General features: G+C 40.6%; 1 protein-coding gene across 8 annotated transcripts in view; it reads right to left on the reverse strand.

Moving 5' to 3' along the window:
* micu3a (mitochondrial calcium uptake 3a) overlaps window positions 1-20,812 on the reverse strand; it is a 48,403-nt gene that overhangs the window by 17,269 nt on the left and 10,322 nt on the right. For all 8 annotated transcript variants that reach the window (XM_080302394.1, XM_080302393.1, XM_080302395.1 and 5 more), the window contains exons 2-7: window positions 20,350-20,497; window positions 17,928-17,959; window positions 15,779-15,857; window positions 5,037-5,084; window positions 3,358-3,440; window positions 1,065-1,136 (exon numbers count right to left, since the gene is read on the reverse strand). In XM_080302394.1, the coding sequence (XP_080158520.1) occupies window positions 1,065-1,136; window positions 3,358-3,440; window positions 5,037-5,084; window positions 15,779-15,857; window positions 17,928-17,959; window positions 20,350-20,497 (462 nt within the window). The remainder of the gene's footprint in view (window positions 1-1,064; window positions 1,137-3,357; window positions 3,441-5,036; window positions 5,085-15,778; window positions 15,858-17,927; window positions 17,960-20,349; window positions 20,498-20,812) is intronic.

The raw sequence follows: 20,812 nt of genomic DNA on the forward strand, positions 1-20,812 counted from the left end.
GCCATTTTCAACACATCTATGATTACATTTTAGAATACACACTGTGCCTAACACCAAGCATGTACTTTCAAGAGATAAGTTATGTGGGAAACATATCCTTCATTTTTCAGTGACAGTATTTCCTGTGAGCCAACAGCACAACCAGGACTGTTCTGTAAGATACCCAATGCTTAGATCAACAAATCTCTATCTCTTATTTGCTTACACATCTACACAGGTTCTTAGTAAACTTGGGTTTGAAAGATTTACTTCAAAATCAATAAGATATAGATAAGTAACAAAAGGAAGATTTTAATAAGAAGCTTTTAAATATTTCTTTTGCAAATCATGTCATGAAAAACTTACCTTGAGAACATTTTACTATAACTAATGCACAAGATACCTAATGGCTTATCTGTTTGTAAGTTACCTTAATTAATCTGTTTGTAGCACAACACATATGTGGGATGGGACAAGTTAATACTAACTCATCAAACCTGCTCTCTTTGATAGTTATTAAGTTGCATATACACTCTGACACAAAGAGAGCAGTAATGCGAGGTGCTTGGTGTTATTTCTAAAACTCAATCGCATAAAGTGCTGAGAAAGACACATATTCTATCATATATATAAATCAAATATACCAAGTCCACAGCAGGGATAACTGTCACAGAGATACCAAACAGTTTCTACGAGGCAGCATGCACTCAAAACTAGTTACATGAAAGGTTTAGTTTCACACCTGCATGAATACAAATGACAGTTAACTTTGACGATCATGATGATCGTTTTTAATAAATCCATGTGCGCAGTGTGACACAGCACTTCTGTCAGCAACCTTAACTAAATGGTAAGAGGTGTTGTGACAGTTTACACTCATGGATATATTAAAATGTAAAGTAAGTTTACATTAATGTTTACCTGTCTTTTAAGTTTACCCCACTAACAACAGAAGCATTTATGAAGTCCACGTCCACATAGACTATTCATGGTTGGTTCACTGTTGCCAGCATTAAGGTTAATTAGCAGTAATACCCATGCTTGTCTGAGCATACACCCCCACACCCCGTTACCATCTTCCTTACCAACTGCGCGGACTTCTCAGCATCTCCTTTCCTTCCTTTCTTCTCGTTTTTCTTCCTAAAGATCTCCTGAAGCTGTAATGAGAGAAAAGACGAGGAGCTCATTGACAATTCAAAGTCAGATCTAAAACGCTGTTAAAAAAATGAAATGCTCAAATGAGTTCAAACAAGGTCATTCACTCTTTCAAGCACATCTATGATGTCATTCAGGTAATGGTCTTTTGGCAGCATGATTAAGGGAGTATTCAGGTTTCACTCTGGAAGTGATTTATGTTTATGCATATGTGTTATTAAAGGAAAAATCAATGCTGAATTCAATATGAAAAAAAACAACTGCTTCTACACTACAGTGTCGGGTAAGTTTTTATATACTTACTTATTCAAATTTAAATTAAAATACTAATTTCTTTGAAATAAAATAACGAGATTTGTAATATAAATGTTATAATTAATTAAGAGTTAAATAAAAAATGCACAACCACAAACACAGCAACCTGATGTCTACACAAATACAGATACATAAACGCTCTCTAAGAGCATATGATCATAAAAGACAGCAATAGTCACTGGTATTGTTCAATTTCCATTTAAGAATATTTAATTACTCTGACAACCAATATCACATGTAAAACAGAAAAATCTGTATCTAAACCCTCAATGTGAGAATCTTTTTCTGTCCCACACCTGCCTGCTCCCACAGGATTTTAAATCATTACCACTCCCTCCTGCTGATGTGCCATCCCACTCCCACCAACCTTCAGAGATTCTGATCCCTTCATGCCTGCAGCGGTGTTTTGACTTGAAAACGTGTCAGTTCTATCCCACAGGGAAAGAAACACATGTGTAGCCCTCAAGAAATCCTACAGTTAGTCTTCTCAGCTTTGTAATAAGCTGCCTTTAGAAGATGCAAATTCAAAGTCAACCTTTTTAACTGCTTTAAACGTTAAAATATAGTTAAAGCTCAAGGCACTGGGAATAAAGGTACATAATAGTATATTCGCTTAGGGTACTACAATGTTGGCCAAATGTTTTTTTTATTGATTAAGATGATGGAGACACTTTAATAGGGAAAAGACTTCTGTAAATGATGCAATCTGTGAATGTATTGTTTGAGAGCGCAAGGATGCTTGCATGAGACTTGAGGAACAGTCTTACAGGCAGATAAAGCTGAAACACGACCAAGCATTAGTCCAAATTCTGAAATGATTTACTGAGTTTACAAACGTAATGTAACATGCTGAGAATCAAGATTAATTTCAAGCTGTCAGTCTGTTAAGTTTTCAATAAGGTAGTAGCAGCAAATGTTCTCAATCTTGCCCATCTGTAACATGGTGATGTTAATTTAACCAGAGAGCACAATTATTTGTATCTAAAAACTGTTAAATCTCTTTAAAAATCCCAGACAGAAGCTAGGAAAAGTCTAACATCAACTAGAGCAGCCTGCCTTACCAACTCTACTCGATTAGCAACAAAAATGTGGAGCCAAGTCACCAGAAGCACAGCACTACCACAGAAAATCAAAAAATCTTGTTGTCCTTTTTGGGGAGTTTTGACCTGTGATATCAAAAATGGTAGAATGTCAGGTATTAAATTTATCAGTATTGAGCTTGTAGTACTGTAACAGCCCAAGTCACAGTGGGTAAGGAATCATTTTAGTAATGTAAGGTAGACAAGATTTGACATACTGACATTTGATCTATAAATGTGATCTATGACAATTCAAGTGTTTCTACTATGCCTGGTTTGACAGTTCATAAACAGTGTTAAGTTCATTATAGTTGCTAATACTGACATAGAAAACAACCAGGCAAGGAAAAAACATCTAGGATGGACTGATTTGTGCAATCTTGTTTTTAAAGCTTCAAGATGAGGATTTCTGGTACGCCAATCTTTACTTTTCAAAAACCAGACATCATGAGTCAGAGGGTGACACTGGATGAACTGAGGGTCTGCACTAAAGCCCGTCATTTGATGTATAAGGTTTAGTATCCTTTTTCCTGTAAATCACATAAACATATTTGTACTATAAGAGTCCAAGAATTAAAATATTGACTTGAAAATGGGCAAAATAGGGCCTCTTTAATTTTAGTAATTTAATAAACTACATTAAAACACCATGGTACAAGTCAAAATTAGATTTTCAAAAGTAAGGTTTTGTCTTTTGTCCACTCTAAAATCATGGATTGTTATTTAATACTAAAGCTATTCTTTAACACTGCTTTTTAGTAAAAGGAGTAACAAAAAGGGTTAATATTAATATGTAAATTCAGGTTTTCTCCCAATATCTGCGACTCACCACTAGGAACTCCCTCTTATCCACCATCTGGTTGCCGTCTGCATCAAACATATTGAAAGCAATCTTAAAGCCAGCATGAGGCTCTGGGGAACAGAGAAGGGAACACATAGGGTGAGTGTGTGCATGTGTTTGTTAAAGGCAATTTGAAATCCATAAATAGTAAGTGGAAAAAGTGTCTCAAAGCATCAATAGGAGGGAGAATGACTTAAATGAAGCCACAGTTTCAAACATAGCTGCTTATCCAAAGAAAACATTAAAGTGTTGACCAGGTTAAAGTTATTTAAAAAAAAAACACAATAGCAGAACAAATACATTTGCTACAGACTGACCTTTCAATTTGACATTTTATTCTATTTATTCAACCATTTTTAAGGCCAAACAAGGAAGCATGCATGTAAAAAAAAAAAGAAAAAGAAAAAAAGACAGTAATTTCTATTTAAACTAGTTTCACATGCTGGTCATACGTCTAAGAGATGAAGTAAAATGTAATTTCAATTATGGTCTTATGGTTTTTGGTGTGGGGGTGTGCACTGCCTTTCACCCTGTGGCAGCTATGACAAACTCCAGCCCCCTGCAAGCAGAAACTGAGCAGTTAAGATCAAGTATGCTTATTTTTATTCACTATAACTTCATCCATCATCTATTTAGGTTGAATTAAAATTAAAATTTGTGGAAAAATCATTAAAAGAAACAACTTTTTATTGATCCCTTATGTGTCAGTACAGCTGAGATCCATATTTGTAAAACACCCTAAAACATGCTATGCCAGTGACTGGCCCACCCCCAAGCATCAGAGCAATACAGTGTACACTCTTAAATGTCAAGAGGATGGCTGTAAATTATACACCGGGGACACCAAACAACCTCTGGCTAAGTGGACGGCGCAACACAGAAGAGCCTCGTCCTCTGGCCTTGACTCTTTAGTCCACTTAGACACACGGGCCAATGGTCACGCTTTCAATTACAAGGACGTGCACATCCTGGACAGGGAGGAACGCTGGTATCATCAAGGAGCCAAGGAGGACATTTATGTGAAAAGGGAATGACAATGTTGGAATTGAGGAGGCCTTAGAGAAAATCTTTAACCATCTGATCGCAGTCATTACCCAACTGTCTGTGAAGAGTGCAAGAGGCTACTGATTAACGGTCACGCCAATTTGCATATCAACCATTATGAAACTGATCTCATTGCTCATTGTTATGCAGTGACGCTACTTTCAATCGTTATGCAGCTGGACTGTTTGTAAGGTTAGGGGGAGACTGGGTCACTTGGATGAGTGCTGAAAGTACTGAAATTGTTGCTTCCAGATGAAAAGAATAAACTTTATGGAATTTTATAGCCACTTTCTTTTTTTCTTTTGTTAAAGAAATTTATCTATTACTTTTCTTCATCTTTTGAGAAGATGTTCTTGCAACTTTCCTTACGTTTACATTTTTTTCATCTTTGGTCTGTCTCTGTCTCTTTTTGTCTTGCCCTAAGGTGAAGGGGAAAACCACAGCATTTGTGAGATCAACATTTTTTAAATTTCTATATGTACTTAGCGCACTTCGCTTTGTCACGTAATTTTTCTAAAAATAAGAATATAATAATGCAAACAACAACTGGGTGAAAGAGATATGATAAAAAGGTGCAGATGAGTTTAAGTGAAAGGAGAATGTGTGCAACTGAATTGACTCACTTGTCAAGATGCAGAGCAGGAACAGGTACTCTGTGTATGAGATGATGCCTGGTAATGAGATCAAGACAGAGAGAGTTAAGGAAGAGGTCATATTCAACTCACACACACACACACACATACACACATACACAATGTTTACAGATGTTCAAAGACTGTGGGCCTCACACAAAGACATACACACTAACACACATAATCCTTCCTTTCATGGAGATAGCATCTTAAAATGTGTCTTCTCAAAGCGGAGCTGCCAGCGGCCATTTGGCCACACACCGATTCTTTTTCTACACCCCAAGTGTCCAGAGTAAAGACACAGGCTAGCGTGTGTCTGTGTGTGTATGTGTCTTGTGTTTGGATAAGCAAGTGAAAAATGTTTCAGGAGGTGATCCTTTCTTGCCTCAGGCACATTCAGGAATCTTTGCAGCTCCATCTACGCTCTCTCTCCCTCTTTTTTCGCTTTCTGTCTGATCGTTCAGATAGTTCAGGGTGGTTCGCTTGAGTGTTACGGGAGACTTCTCCCCCATTTGTGTGTATGTATGCATGAGTGTGTGAGGGTGAACACGACACCAGTTAAAGTCAGTGTGAGCCTTGTGTTTTGCTGATGCTTGACTGCTTTGTGTATAGGAGCTGGTTTGGAACTGAAGTCTTTTTCCCCCATGTAGCCTGAGCTCTGCATAGACTAGAGCATACAAAATTGAAGCTACTCAGGTTTCTATAATACAGTCTGTTGTGTGTTTACGCTCCCATGCTTTCAGTGATATACCACAGAATAAGAGGGATTAATACTGATCTCAAGGTGATATTTAATCATGATGGAAAGGGCTGTAAACAGGCATTATATGTCCTCTCCAATAGTTTTAACATTAACATATGTTCCATATGTTTGTTGATTTTGCCTTCCTTTTCTTTTAATTGTCAGTGGGTTAAAGATGTTAAGAGTCCATTGTAATCCAATAATAACAAATCTGATGGTTTGAATCAGCCCCAAGAAATTTTATTAACTCAAAAAACCCTGATATTTACCTCCAGAGAAATTTATTTAACTTAATCTATATCAATGCATATGTTAATACTAAAGCACCTTCCTCTATTATGGACATCTGCTATGGACTCACTAGAATAGCATATATTAAGAAGCCCAAGAAGATCTAAATTTTGTGTTTGTTGTGCAGGTCAACTAAAGACAAATATAAGGGTTAGTTAAGTACATGTGAACCATGATGACATTACAGTAGTACTAATAAACCGTTTTAAATGGAAAACATGAATGTGTCACATGAGTATTAACATATTAGGCACAGGTAACAATGTTCCATGTTGCATACAGGCAATGCAAATGACTGCAATGAGTCTTTACTGCTTTGACTATATTTCCAGTTATATTTTCACTGCAGTCTGAAATTATTTTTGATTTAATTATCCAATGTGTGGCATTTCACTTACTTTATCAAAGTCAGAAAGTCAAAAACCAAAAAGGCATTCCCAGTTAACACAAATGCTTTATACTGGTACTATGAAAGGAATATTTACTCAGCTGTTGTGTGTGACAGATGGAAACATGGATTAACATTGTGTTAAATCTGCGATATACATACCCAGCATGTTACTGTATACTTACACAGTCAATTTTTCTAAAGCACAGTAATGCATTACCCATACTGTGGTAGTCATAAATAACTGATAATCAATTAATCAATCATGAATTAATGTAGTGTGTTCTGACATTAACACACAGACACAGTGAACCCCTTTGAGTCTTTGTCTGATTTTCAACTCTATCGAGCTCAGAAATCCAAAGACATTACAACGATTTCAACTTTCAAACGTACTGGGCCACGTACACATCACACCCACAGGAGCTGTTCAGCCACTGAAAAGCCATGTCATGAAGTTCCTGAGAACAGCTTGTGTGCTGATGTTAATGTCACTGGAGTTTTGGAGCTTTACACATTATGTACCTCAGCACTCGGTGACGCCCGCTATATAACTTTATGGGGTCTGCCACTTCATGGCTGAGTTTCTATGGTTACTAAATCCCTCCACTTTGTAGTAAAACCACTTACAGCTGATTGTGAAAATATAGGATTTAAATTTAATGGACTGACTTGTTGCAACAGTGACACGACTGAGTTCAGTGAGCGCTGTAGAAGGACTCATTCTTTTACAAATGCATGCAAGGCCACACATTTTATACACCTGTGGGAATGGGACTGAAAGCACCTGAATTAAAAAAAGTAGTATGAATTTTGTGAAATCTAGGTAACATATGCAGTAGTTTTGTGACCCTTTGAAATCCAGACTGATAGATGTCAATGACTTTGTTTTTCGGCTGTTTCTTAATATCGTGGCACGATGTGTTGCTTTTTGCAACACGTTCTCATCCTGACGCGTAAAATACCAACGACTGTGACAAATTGTCGGTATGGGAATGAGAGCAAGTTGGAATGAATGTATAAATGTGTTTTACGTGTGAAATGAAAATAAACCGAAAAAAGCATTACGTACCCTAAATCTGTTCACTTTCAGATCCTAAATCACTTTGGAAAACACAATGTGATGGCCACAACATAAAGCTATTTTATTGTTGAATTATTAGTCATACTTTGATGTGTTTGTATTGGAATGGATGGCTGGAGCCTTTGCTCTGAGCGTCTCTTACAGCCGCGAGCTTGTATTTACTCAGGTTATCTTTGTCTAACATTTAAATTTGTTTGATGTTCTGACACATGAGAAATATGTAAAAAAAAACCAAAAAAAAAAAACCTTGGAAATCAAGAATGTTTTACTGTATGTGAATGAAAAAATCAGCCCTGTTAAATCTTGATGGTGTGTGTGGTCTCAGTAGTGCTCCACCAGGAATGAATGGTTAAAGTACAATAACCATAGATTACCCTGAGGTTTCTGTTTACAAACTTTCTCTTTTTCCTCTCTTACCATATTCATTTCTCTGTCTACTTTGCCTGTTTGTCTTTTATAGCCCATCTTTTACACTCCATCTGTTTCTTATATTTCTCCCACTCTCCTTTTAAATCTCCTTTTCACTCCCTGATTTGATTTTCCTACTCTATTCTTTTTTTCCCTCCATCTCTCTGATGAAAAAAGGAAGCAGACCACCCTCCTGGCTACTTGTCCCTGTAGACTAAATCAAACACACTCAAACGTTACAAGCTTAAGAATATACCTTTGTTATTATGGTAGAGGAAGAGAGGGGATGCATCACACATGGTTTGCTATATTTAGCATCTCCCAGTGTGTGTATATCTGTGTATCTGTGTAATTATCACTACAGGGAATCAGTCCCAGACTGTGTTATTCCTCTGTTACATACTCCTGAGGCAAATGCTTAATTAGGGTGAGCTTTTCTCTATCTTTTAGTGTTGCATAAATTGTAGAGGAGAGGAGAGGAGAGGAGAGGAGGTTGTTCAGCTGTACGGAGTAACAGCATGGCACAAACTTGGATTAGAGACCCCTACAGTGACACACAACTCACAAGTATGATTTTATCACACACTGAGAGCCAAGCACTGGGAAATGTGCACAAAAGCACAGTTAGGTCATCGCAGTTACTGTATAATAATGTAAGAACCCTGACAGTCATGCAGGTGTATCACCTAAGAAATATAACATGATGCAAGAATACCTCTTAGATTTCTACTACCTCTGTTAGGTATTTGCGGGCTGAATGAAAAGAAAAAAAATACATAATAAAGATAATTAAGTTAATTGCAAGGATGCATAATTATATTAGTGATCCAAGCAAAAACCCCGCCCCTTTGCTCCTGTCCTAAAACACAGACATATATGCTAATTTATCATGTTATTCTCTTTATCTTCATTAATATCTTTTTATGTAGTCATGTGGCATAAATGGCTGTTCATAAACACCAGACAAATGAATAATAAATACTTGTATCTATTCTTCTTTGCAGGCGACATGTTTATTGTATAAGACAAAGCAATCAATCCCAGGTACTATTAGTGTCACTGTTTGATGCACACTTATTTACATATATGCATGACAGCTCATTCCAGTAACCCAAAGTGTCACTGCACTAAAATTTTGATTACCAAAATGTATTTCCGAACAATGTACACATACATAATGTGAATGTAATGTCACAATTTGTTTTGACATTAGTTACTACATGTTACGGCCGCTAGCCTCAGGTGGCCCCGCCTTCCTCCATGGAAGCTACAGTGCTCCAGGACTCACGGGGGATTGGCTGGCCCGGACATATGCCCGCCCCAACTTCATGCGGATCCGAGCCTGTCAGACTACGCACACCATTGGCTGCCGCAGGAGCCTGGAGTACGACGGACAAGTGACACAGCTGTCTGCAGTTATGACAAGTGACACAGCTGACTGCAGTTAACTGATAGTATAAAAGGCTGAGGAGTCTTCATTCGTCGAGGGACTTGTTGATTTGAACAGACTGTACAGAGAGTCCCTCCCTTTTGCCTTTTGCCTTTTCCCTTTTGCCTTCTGCCTGTGTTTTGTGTTGCCTCCTGCGAGACGTTTAGTAGAGCAGTGCTCTACTGGTGTTATTAATCGTGGTGTTTGCTTAAAGTTTCTCTGCTGCCTAGTGAGTTGTTTCACTAACGGATTCCAGTTGTGTTAATAAACCTTATGTTTGTCTTCCTATCTAACTCCTTGGTCTCTGGGCTCGTTTATGTTACGTCCACTGCCGCCTAGCAGAGCCGGGCCGTAACATAAGTGGGGGCTCATCCGGGATCCCTCATAGGGGGTCTTTGTTCCTGGGAGTGGGGGTCAAAAAAAAAAAAAAAAAAAAAAAGAGAAATTGAGTTGGCTAAAGATTAAGCACTATGTCAGCTGCGTTTTGTTTGCGGCACTTTATAGCTGCCCCGTCTCTAGGGATTATTAATAGCTGTCGCAAGAATGATTTGCTGCAAATTGTGGATCACTTTCAGCTGCAGGTTTCAAAAACTCTCCGTAAGAGTGAAATAAAAGCCTTAGTGGTGGACAAGTTGGTGGGAGCTGGTGTGCTTCAAGCGCCTGCTTTGCCTGTGGTCTCTGGTGTGCCAAGCCAAGCTGCCGTAGTTGAAGAGGGCCAAAATGGTTCCAGTGGGGATGGTGAGGGGGATGAGCGGGGAAAAACGCCGCGCACGCTTCCTCGCTATGATCCACTCTCTTCTGGGAGTTCCGAGGGGAGAGAAGGAGCTCGGCTGAAGGTGCGGCTGGCACGTCTCCAGATGGAGGCTGAGGAGAAGGCTCAGAACCGGCGGGTTCAGCTTGAAATAAGGAGGCTGGAAATAGAGGCGGACAAGGCCGTTAGGCTCCGACAGCTTGAGCTGGAGTCACAGTCTCAAGCCTCATCTGTCTCTGCTGTTCATTCCGGTCCCACCTCCACGTCCACTCCTGCTTTTAAAATTGATAAGTGCATTTCTTTAGTGCCCACTTTTAGAGAAACTGAGGTGGATACATACTTTGCAGCATTTGAACGTATCGCTGGTGCGCTGCAGTGGCCTAGTGAGATTTGGCCTCTTTTGCTACAGTGCAAACTGTCCGGCAAAGCTCAAGAGGTGGTGGCTGCTCTTTCTTTAAAGGACAGTTTAGATTACTCGTGTGTTAAAGCAGCTGTCTTGAAGGCATATGAGCTAGTTCCAGAGGCCTATAGGCAGAGGTTTCGCCAGCAAAAGAGATTGCTGTCGCAGACTTATGTGGAGTTTGCAAGAGAAAAGGGGGTTCTCTTTGATAAGTGGTGTGTTGCGTCAAAAGCGACTGACTATGACGCTCTGCGCGAACTAGTTTTGTTAGAGGACTTTAAGAAATGCATTCCTGAGCGTATTGTGCTGTATTTGAATGAACAGAAAGTGACGTCACTCACATCTGCTGCTGTTCTTGCTGATGAGTTTGTACTCACTCACAAAGCCTCATTTACTGACAGTGAGAAGCCACGGGTTAGCCCTGTGCAGCAGCGCCACACAGCTAAAGAGTCTGGGTCCAGGGAACACCGTGAATGTTTTTACTGTCATAAAACCGGACATGTGATTGCTGACTGTTTAGCATTAAAACGCAAAACATCACATGCTCAGCCACCCAAAGGGGTGGGTTTTGTAAAAGCTGAGGCCCGTCACGAGGACCATGAGTGTGGTGGTAGGGTGCCTGACCCCTGTTTCGAACCATTCATTTTTGATGGCTTAGTATCGCTAACAGACAACCCATCCGAGTTAAAACCTGTGCGTATTTTAAGGGACACTGGAGGTTCTCAAACTGTCATCCTCTCAAGTGTATTACCATTTTCTGCTAAAAGTGAATGTGGTTTTAATTCTGTTCTGCGGGGGATAGAGATGGGTTACGCTCCTAGACCAGTTCACAGAATTTTTATTAAATCTAGCCTTGCTACAGGATTTTTCCCTGTTGCCGTTTGCCCGGCCTTGCCAATAGAGGGTGTGGCCATGCTGTTGGGCAACGACATCGCAGGAGGGGTAGTGCTCCCTCGTCTGGAGGTTTTAGACAACCCCCTGAATCAGAAAACTTCTGATGTGTCTATGCACCCTGGGCTGTATCCAGCCTGTGCAATTACTCGAGCACAAGCTCGGAAAGATACTGATATTGCCCTCTCTGATTCTGTGTTGATGTCCTCGTTTTCCGGGGAGAATGATGTACCCACTAACAGAAACAATGTTCTGTCACCTCCAGACTTTGTGACGCCCGAGGAGCCTGATCCATTTCCTAAGGACTCTGTACTGCCTTTGACTAGAGATCAGCTGTCAGCAGCTCAATTAGCTGATGAAACAATAAAGAGCTGTTTCAAACGTATGGTAAGTGCTGAGCAAGCCAAAAAGGAGCAACAAGCCTATTTCATAGAACATGATGTTCTAATGCGTCAGTGGTCTCCACCAGGTGCAGAAGGTGCAGATTGGAGTAAGGTCAAGCAGATTGTAGTGCCCTCTGCGTACCGGCAGAAGATCCTGGCCCTTGCCCATGAAAGCCAGTGGTCAGGACACTTGGGCATCACAAAAACATACCAGCTACTATTAAAACATTTCTTTTGGCCTGGTATGAAGCGTGATGTTTCTAAATTTTGCAACAGTTGCCATGTATGTCAGATTGCAGGTAAACCCAATCAGGTCATACCCCCGGCTCCGTTGTGTCCCATTCCTGTAGTGGATCAGCCGTTTGACCATGTCATAGTAGACTGTGTGGGTCCACTACCTAGAACAAAATCAGGAAAGCAATATCTACTCACGATAATGTGTGCCGCTACCCGCTTCCCCGAGGCTGTCCCGTTACATAAAATTACAGCGAGATCTGTCGTTAAGGCGTTGACAACCTTCTTTTCAGTGTTTGGCTTGCCTAAGGTCGTACAAACCGACCAGGGCTCGAACTTTCAGTCTAAGGTATTCAAACAAGCAGTTAGCACTCTGGGTGTTAAGCATATTGTGTCCTCTGCTTACCATCCTGAATCGCAAGGTGCATTAGAGCGGTGGCACCAGACCTTGAAGACGATGCTACGCAAATACTGCCTGGAGAGTGATAAAAGCTGGGACGAGGGTGTTCCATTTGTGTTATTTGCTGCCCGTGACGCCGTTCAGGAGTCACTTGGGTTTAGTCCCTCTGAGCTAGTATTTGGCCATAGGCCACGGGGACCCCTCAAAGCTCTGAAAGAGGCGTTTTTGAGCCCACAAGGGGTTTTCAAAACAAACGTCAGCAGTTATGTAAAACACTTCCGTGAGCGTTTGAATCAAGCCAACGCTCTGGCTAAGCAACACCTTGCCGCGTCACAGGGAAAGATGAAACGCCATTATGATAAGGCTTCTGTTAAAAGAACCTTTCAGGTGGGCGACCAGGTTCTCGTGCTCTTGCCTGTCCCTGGCTCAGCCTTGTCTACTAGGTATAGTGGCCCATTTAAAGTTTGTGAAAAGAGAGGGGAGACAGATTATGTAATTTGCACTCCCGACCGCAGACGCAAAACACGTGTCTGTCACGTAAACATGTTAAAACTGTACCATCCGCGGTCAACACCAAAGCCTGCAGGGCTCTGTGTTCCTATTGTAGCCTCAAGCCACCAGGAGGAAGGAGGGGCGGATGGGGGTGATGGGTTAAAACTATGTTATCCCACCTGTTCTAGACCCCGTTTGTCTAACTCTGAAATGCTAAAAGCATTGCCGGGTTTGCTTGAGCATCTGATTTCAGAGCAGCAAGAGGACATAATTGCCTTAATTAGGGAATACACCTGTTTATTCGGGGATGTGCCAACTGCCACTACGGTGCTAGAGCATGACATTGATGTCCAGGGAGCTAAACCTATTAAGCAGCATCCTTATCGAGCCAGCCCCCATAAGCGCGTGCTCATGAAACAGGAGGCTGACTATCTGCTGCAACATGGTTTAGCGAAGCCCAGTCAAAGCCCCTGGAGCTCGCCTTGTATAGTGGAGTCTAAGCCAGATGGCTCGCCCCGTTTTATTACAGACTTCCGGAAGGTGAACTCTGTGACTGTGGCTGACTCACATCCTCTCCCAAGGGTTGAGGATTGTGTAGACAGTATTGGGACTGCTCAGTATGTCTCCAAGTTAGATCTTCTTAAGGGTTACTGGCAGGTCCCTTTAACTGAACGTGCCTCTAACATCGCTGCCTTTGTTACACCCGATGATTTTTTACAGTACACAGTCATGGCTTTCGGCATGTGTAACGCTCCTGCCACCTTCCAGAGGCTAGTAAATAAAGTCCTCCGTGGTCTGTCCAACTGCAGTGCCTACCTAGATGATCTAGTAGTCTACACTGAAACATGGCAAGATCATTTGGAAACGTTACAACAGGTATTTCACCGTTTGGCACAAGCTACCCTAACTCTCAACTTAGCTAAGTGTGAGTTTGCCAAAGCTACTGTGACGTACTTAGGCAGGGAGGTGGGACGTGGACAGGTCCGGCCCATAGATGCCAAAGTGGAAGTGATTAAACAGTTTCCCACGCCTACCACCAGGCGTGAGTTACGTCGGTTTCTAGGGATGGTGGGCTACTACAGGAACTTTTGTAAGAATTTCTCCTCTGTAGTAAAGCCATTGACTGACCTGCTCAGCCCAAAGGTTGAGTTTAGCTGGTCGAGTGAGTGTCAGGATGCTTTTGAGAGTGCAAAAGCCCTCCTCTGCCATTCTCCTGTGTTAGCTGCACCTGATTTGACGCAACCATTCAAACTCGAGGTTGATGCCAGTGCTGTCGGGGCTGGGGCAGTGCTGTTGCAAGAAGACTTGTTGGGTTTGAACCACCCCGTTTGTTACTTTTCCCGCAAGTTCAATAAAAATCAGTTAAACTACTCCACCATTGAAAAGGAGACCCTGGCTTTGTTGTTGGCTCTTCAGCACTTTCACGTGTACCTGGGGTCCAGCATGTTGCCTCTTGTTGTGTACACAGACCACAACCCACTTGTGTTCCTGGCGCGTATGTTTAATCACAACCAGCGCCTTATGCGCTGGGCTCTGTTGTTGCAGGAATACAACTTAAGTATCCACCACAAAAAGGGGAATGAAAATGTTTTAGCTGACGGTCTGTCCCGTTTGTAAACATGTTTTACTGCTTTTGTCTTTTGTTGTTGTTTATGCTCTGTAACGTTGGCTTCAGCCCAACATAGTTGGTATTTTAAGGGGAGGGGTGTTACGGCCGCTAGCCTCAGGTGGCCCCGCCTTCCTCCATGGAAGCTACAGTGCTCCAGGACTCACGGGGGATTGGCTGGCCCGGACATATGCCCGCCCCAACTTCATGCGGATCCGAGCCTGTCAGACTACGCACACCATTGGCTGCCGCAGGAGCCTGGAGTACGACGGACAAGTGACACAGCTGTCTGCAGTTATGACAAGTGACACAGCTGACTGCAGTTAACTGATAGTATAAAAGGCTGAGGAGTCTTCATTCGTCGAGGGACTTGTTGATTTGAACAGACTGTACAGAGAGTCCCTCCCTTTTGCCTTTTGCCTTTTCCCTTTTGCCTTCTGCCTGTGTTTTGTGTTGCCTCCTGCGAGACGTTTAGTAGAGCAGTGCTCTACTGGTGTTATTAATCGTGGTGTTTGCTTAAAGTTTCTCTGCTGCCTAGTGAGTTGTTTCACTAACGGATTTCAGTTGTGTTAATAAACCTTATGTTTGTCTTCCTATCTAACTCCTTGGTCTCTGGGCTCGTTTATGTTACGTCCACTGCCGCCTAGCAGAGCCGGGCCGTAACACTACACATAATATATATGACTTATAAGAGGACAAAGTATTATATTTAGCACTCAATTCATTTGTGTGTTTTAAAAATAATTTCCAAAAGCTAAATAAATGATAATCGTGGTGCTCTAGGCAGTTTATAAAGTTTCATTCAAACTGATTAAGGTGACTGATTAGGAGGAGTTAGGGAACATACAGACATAGAGAATAGACATTATACATATACATGGTCTTAAAATGACAGTCGTGATTTTTACAACATTAAATTCTCTGACAGTGTATCAGCAAACAATTGTTCAGTATTTTAAATAATCTTTAACAACTTGAAAGCTGAAGAAACTTAAATACTTTACCATGTTTACTCATCATATAAACCGAGTCCTATTTGACTGACATTCACTGACCTTGTTATTATCTGACTCTTACACTCCTACTTATGTGCTCTGATAACAATTAAAAGAGAAAACAGTGTCAATGGGTTTTGTGTACAGTGCATGTGTGTTCCTTTTTTTATTTAGTGAAAAGGTATTTTGCTCCTGTTTTGTGTGTATGTGCGTGTGTGTGTGTGTGTACGCTCTCTGACCTCGTTCTCTCAGGTTGCGAAATAGTTTGGAGGATCCTCTCCACACGGGAGGAGTGTCTGATAGGATCTTCTCCAGCTCCTTACAGACACATACAAACACACAATAAAAAGGTAAGATAAACTCTAAAAACACAGACCTCTAACTTCAAACTTCAACTTTTACACACACCGATCCAGCGCAAACAGGAAAGGTTAGCATGCCGTGGAAAGAAGGAAAAAAAAAGCTTGGCAGGCCAACTATTTTAGTATTGTTATTAATGTGGTATTTTATATGACTTGTATAGAAAGGAATGTATGTATATATATATTTTTTAATTGACACAAAGACTGCTTTGAAGAAAGAAAAAATAAAGTACCAAAAGTAGCCTGTGGAGGTTTTGACCATTTGTGGTGCTGTGAATTAGGATTTGAGTGGAGTCTGCATTTTTCTTAGATTTCACACTCCAGCAGCACAAGAATTTCCTTATGGATTCTTAAAAAGAAGTTACAACACTTAACAAAAATGTAAAAACCTCCAAAAGTTGATTCTGTTTATCTGGACGTAGTGTTTTCAGTGGGAGAAACGTTTCGTCACTCATCCAAGTTCTTCAGTCTCAGCTGACTGCAGGTTTCCCCAATCCCCAGTTCATTTGCATAATGACCAAAACCAGCCCACTGAAGGGAAAATGGGAGGTCAGTTCCTTCATCTTAATTATGCAAATTCTCATGACCATTGATCAACAACCACTGATCGAAGCCCACTGATCAATGGCCACCAGTACCATTCACAGAGAGTTGGGGAATGGCTGCAATCACAGCATTGTAAGATGGTGAAAGATGTACCCTTAGGCCCCCCTCCATTGAAAGAGTGTCCACTGGCCTGTAGGTGTGAATAGACTGCAGAGTCCTGGCCTGACGAGGTAGCTCTTCTGTGTTGTGCCATCCGCTTTGCCAGAAGTTGTTTGGTTTCCCCGATGTATAAATCCTGGCAATCGTCCTGGCACTTAACAGCGTACACTATGTTACTGTGTTTGTGTCGGGGCACCCGATCCTTGGGGTGGACCAATTTTTGGCGCAGTGTGTTTTGGGGTTCAAAAGTCACAGAAACACAGTGTTTAGAAAAAAAAAAACAGAATCAACTTTTGGAGATTTACTTACCTGGATGATTGAGCATTCATCTAAAGAATGTAAAAATTACTTGTGTCTAAAATCACTGTTTAAATGTTCAAATCCTTTTCAAAATCTATTTTATGGTCTGATTTTACGTTAAACAAAAGATTAAACAAGTTATGCTTCAGAATGTAGCCATCTTGTTATTAATAAGATACTGTATTACGGGCATGTGTAGCATCCTCAGGTTCCCTTTCAGATTTGATGGATGTTATCAAATTTAAAAAATTAGGATCACAATAATGCAACCCTTCAACACAAGACTTTTAAAAAGTGGCTGATTTTATATACAGTTTATATGAATAAAACTTAATGTAAACTGTGTCACAAACTGGCTCAAAGAAGGTGAGAAAAAGGGATTTCACACAAGAAGCTCACGTAGATATAAAATAATTTATTATACATAACCTAACCGAGACACAAAGATTGCTAATAAGTTGATGTCAGGTGGAGTGGAAGAGAGAGACTGAGTGGTTCACCTGGGCCGGCTTTTATAGCCCGCAAGACACAGGAGACCTGCATTAAGTGACCATTGTCCAGTGCCAGCCAAACAGCAAGCCATAGCTTTCATGAGTGTGGGAGGGTGTGCAACATGAAAACTGCACAGGGTACTGAGATTATAACCAGGTGAGTACTGATGTGGCGATATCCTGTATTTTCACATTCAATGGTATGATCTACAGTTTAAATAAAGCTAAAGATCCTGTTTGTGCTGTATGAAATTTTCAGAGCCTCAGTATTTTGCATACAGTATTTCTTTAATGCACTTACATTTTTACATTTGGATTTTAAATTAGTAAACCTGATTATTGCTGAACTTAGAGATAATCTGCAATACATACGTATGAGGAATCATGACATTTGTATGCAGAAACTCATGACAAATACTAGGAAAATAGGTTTTAAACTTTGCAGTGTATACTGATTTAGATGTAACATGCAACAGATGTCTGTCTGCAATATAGAGGAGCACGAAAAACAGTTAGAGTGTGTTTCCCACCTGTTTTGTCAGGGACCTCCAGGGCCTCTTGCCTGCCAGGGAAACGAGACAAAAGAGAAGAGAAGAAGAAGGGAAAGAGGAGAAGAGAGTTTGGGTGGGCTCAGTCAGATAGCATCTGTGTGATCTAGAAATGGGTCTTAATGTGCCAGGTACAGTCACAACACACACACACACAGGCACACTCATTTTATATACACTGTCATCATCACAGGCCCATTTGTACCATCTCAAGTGCCCTGTGCTTGTCTTTGTAGTATGTGGAATGTCCCTGTAAAAGCACATACTACTTTTGTTCTGTTTTATACAACAAAGTTCATCTAATTCAACTTCAAAGGGGCCATTCGAGGATGTCAGCTGCCGAGAGGGCATGTGCGGCTGTATCGTATGTCAGCGAGCCAAGGCTAGATGTAAACACACACATACAGGTGCACAGTTTGCACGCAACGCAATTATATATCCATTAAATAAATAAATAGCAGCTTTTTGTTTGTGATAACTTCCACATGTGAAGAGATACTTAAAGCAGTGGTCGCACAGGAAAATTTTAAGATGATTCTCCAGATTAGATATTTGCAGGGTAAGAGAAAGGGTACATGAGAGCAAATGGAATGTGTGTGTCTGACTAACATTAACCACAGACTAAACAATAGCTTTAAAGCCACCTGCTTTGAAGAAGCCAGCCAGGGCTAATCTGTTACAAATGACAGTGGGCCAACAGAAATTACAAAGATGTGTTTTAAAACCATATTTTTAAAGTTTTTTAAGAGATGGCAAAAAATTGTATACCTGGCACTGAAATACATATGTAATATTTAAAATCAACCACCAAACAGGGATCAGTAAACATGAGGTATTCACTGTCAATTAAATTATAAAAACAAAGGGTTCAAGTATCCAATCAAATCTTGCTTAAATTTAAATGTAATTTATATCTTAAATTCTTGAAGTATAAATTAGCTTTTCCCCGTCCTACACTATAGACTTCCTATCATTTTATGTTTCTCCATGAATCCCAGGAACCTCTGAGGTTGCTATTTTACCTTATCAAACACTATGTGTACTTAAGAGCCATTTGAAGAAACGATTTGTAAGGCAGTCATTTGTCTTACTTTTCATATTTACAATTTCTCATTGAAAAGAGAGAGGCGCTGCCATCTAGGCTTGTGTAGAGTAGCTGCATAAGACTTTAGACCCAGCTGGCATGTTCATTCATTAAAAATGAATGATTCATTTAATCGACTTGTACTTCTAGCACCGATTAGCAAGAGCAGCAACATTTAAGTCAATTAATCATGTGCATAACTAAATTAAAATGTTTCAAAATATGACAGAAAGCCTCTTTAGATGTCAGTGTTAGCTATTACAAAAAGGTGGAACGCTGCTTTTAAATAGCAGACCTACTGATTGGTGGATAACTTTCTGTGAACATTCAAACTCAGCTGTTCAATCTAACCTTTAACTGACAAGTCTTTAAGTCTGTCTGTTATAGATTTTCTTTAAAACATTTAATTATCCTTGCAGCTGAATTGCAAAGCACTTCGAGTTGTATTTATATAAATAAAAGTTTTTAATGGCAAAAGAAGCATAGAAGTTTACAGTGGTGACTGATTTTAGCATTTTTTCTGCACATTTTCCATCTTTATTTTTAGCACTCTGACAGAACTAATTTATTTGTGGACAACCAGCTAGCCCTGCCCCCTTCCTGTGTTTTCCCTACGGGAAGACTCACTGGCCAGCTTGTTTGCTCAGTCTCGACCGTGGTTGGACAGATTCCAACTCCACCATTTTGGACTGCATGAGTAGACCTTGTTTTGCACCAGAGATCTGGAAGCCACCCTAACCTGAACCAGGTGGACAAATGGTTCATGTGCCACTATGCAGAGTTCACTGAGACTGCAGAGCAGAACTAGGTCTACCAGCTACAGTCCAAGACCATGGAGTTAATAATATTCAATAATAGGATATAGGAGAGACTGTGAAGATACAGCTGATGATATTGTTTGGTTATGTGTTTCATAGAAATAGCCAGCAGCACGAGGTTTAGTGGTGACCACTGCTGCCTCAGGACAATTTAGGTTCATGCTTAACACCCCTGTAAAAGATATTCTCAAGACATTCAGTTCTTGGTTAAATAAACTTCCCTCCTCCTTGGATCTTGGTTGAGGAGGGGAGAAATTTACAAACTGCATTTTCTGGTAGTTCCCCTGTGAAAGCAATCCTTTGCAGTGCTGAGATATATACACGTCCCATCAAAAGCAGAATATAAATTTGTGTTAAATGATTGATTTAAATGAAGCAGTCAAGTACTCTGGGTACATGTCATATATGCAGATTAAGCAGATAAAATAAGCCCCAAATATTTTTGTCTTAAGGAGACACAATTTTGAGAACAACAGAAAACAAGCTATTTTTTCATACGTACTTCTCGGTTCACTCATGGTAACCGACTCGATGAAGTTTTGTGGGGTCATGTACAGCTGTCCTTCATACTCCACTGAGCTGAACAAGCGGAAACGATGTTCATGGGAAGACATGTACACATCTCCATCCTCAAAGTCAAATGGACGTGCCTGCAGACAAAAACCCATAATAAAGAAAAGAAAAACAACAAAACAAAGTATATGCATTCCACTTATACTGTTAAATAACTATCCTAATTCTCATATTAAGTGATTAAAATCAGGGATAAGCAATTAATGTTCCACTTGTGTCACAGTGGACATAATGTGAATGCGACCTGTGACAGATTTCTGTGCACACAAAGCAATTTCTATAATGAGGAAACTCATCTATTCTTGGCATCAACTCTCTCCATTTAGCTCCCTGTGGTTATAAATAGAGCGAGCGCCGCTGGCACAGTGCAGTAATGGGAAAATGGGCACACA

Source organism: Astatotilapia calliptera, chromosome 6 (assembly GCF_964374335.1).
Source record: "Astatotilapia calliptera chromosome 6, fAstCal68.1, whole genome shotgun sequence".
NCBI classification, from domain to species: domain Eukaryota; kingdom Metazoa; phylum Chordata; class Actinopteri; order Cichliformes; family Cichlidae; genus Astatotilapia; species Astatotilapia calliptera.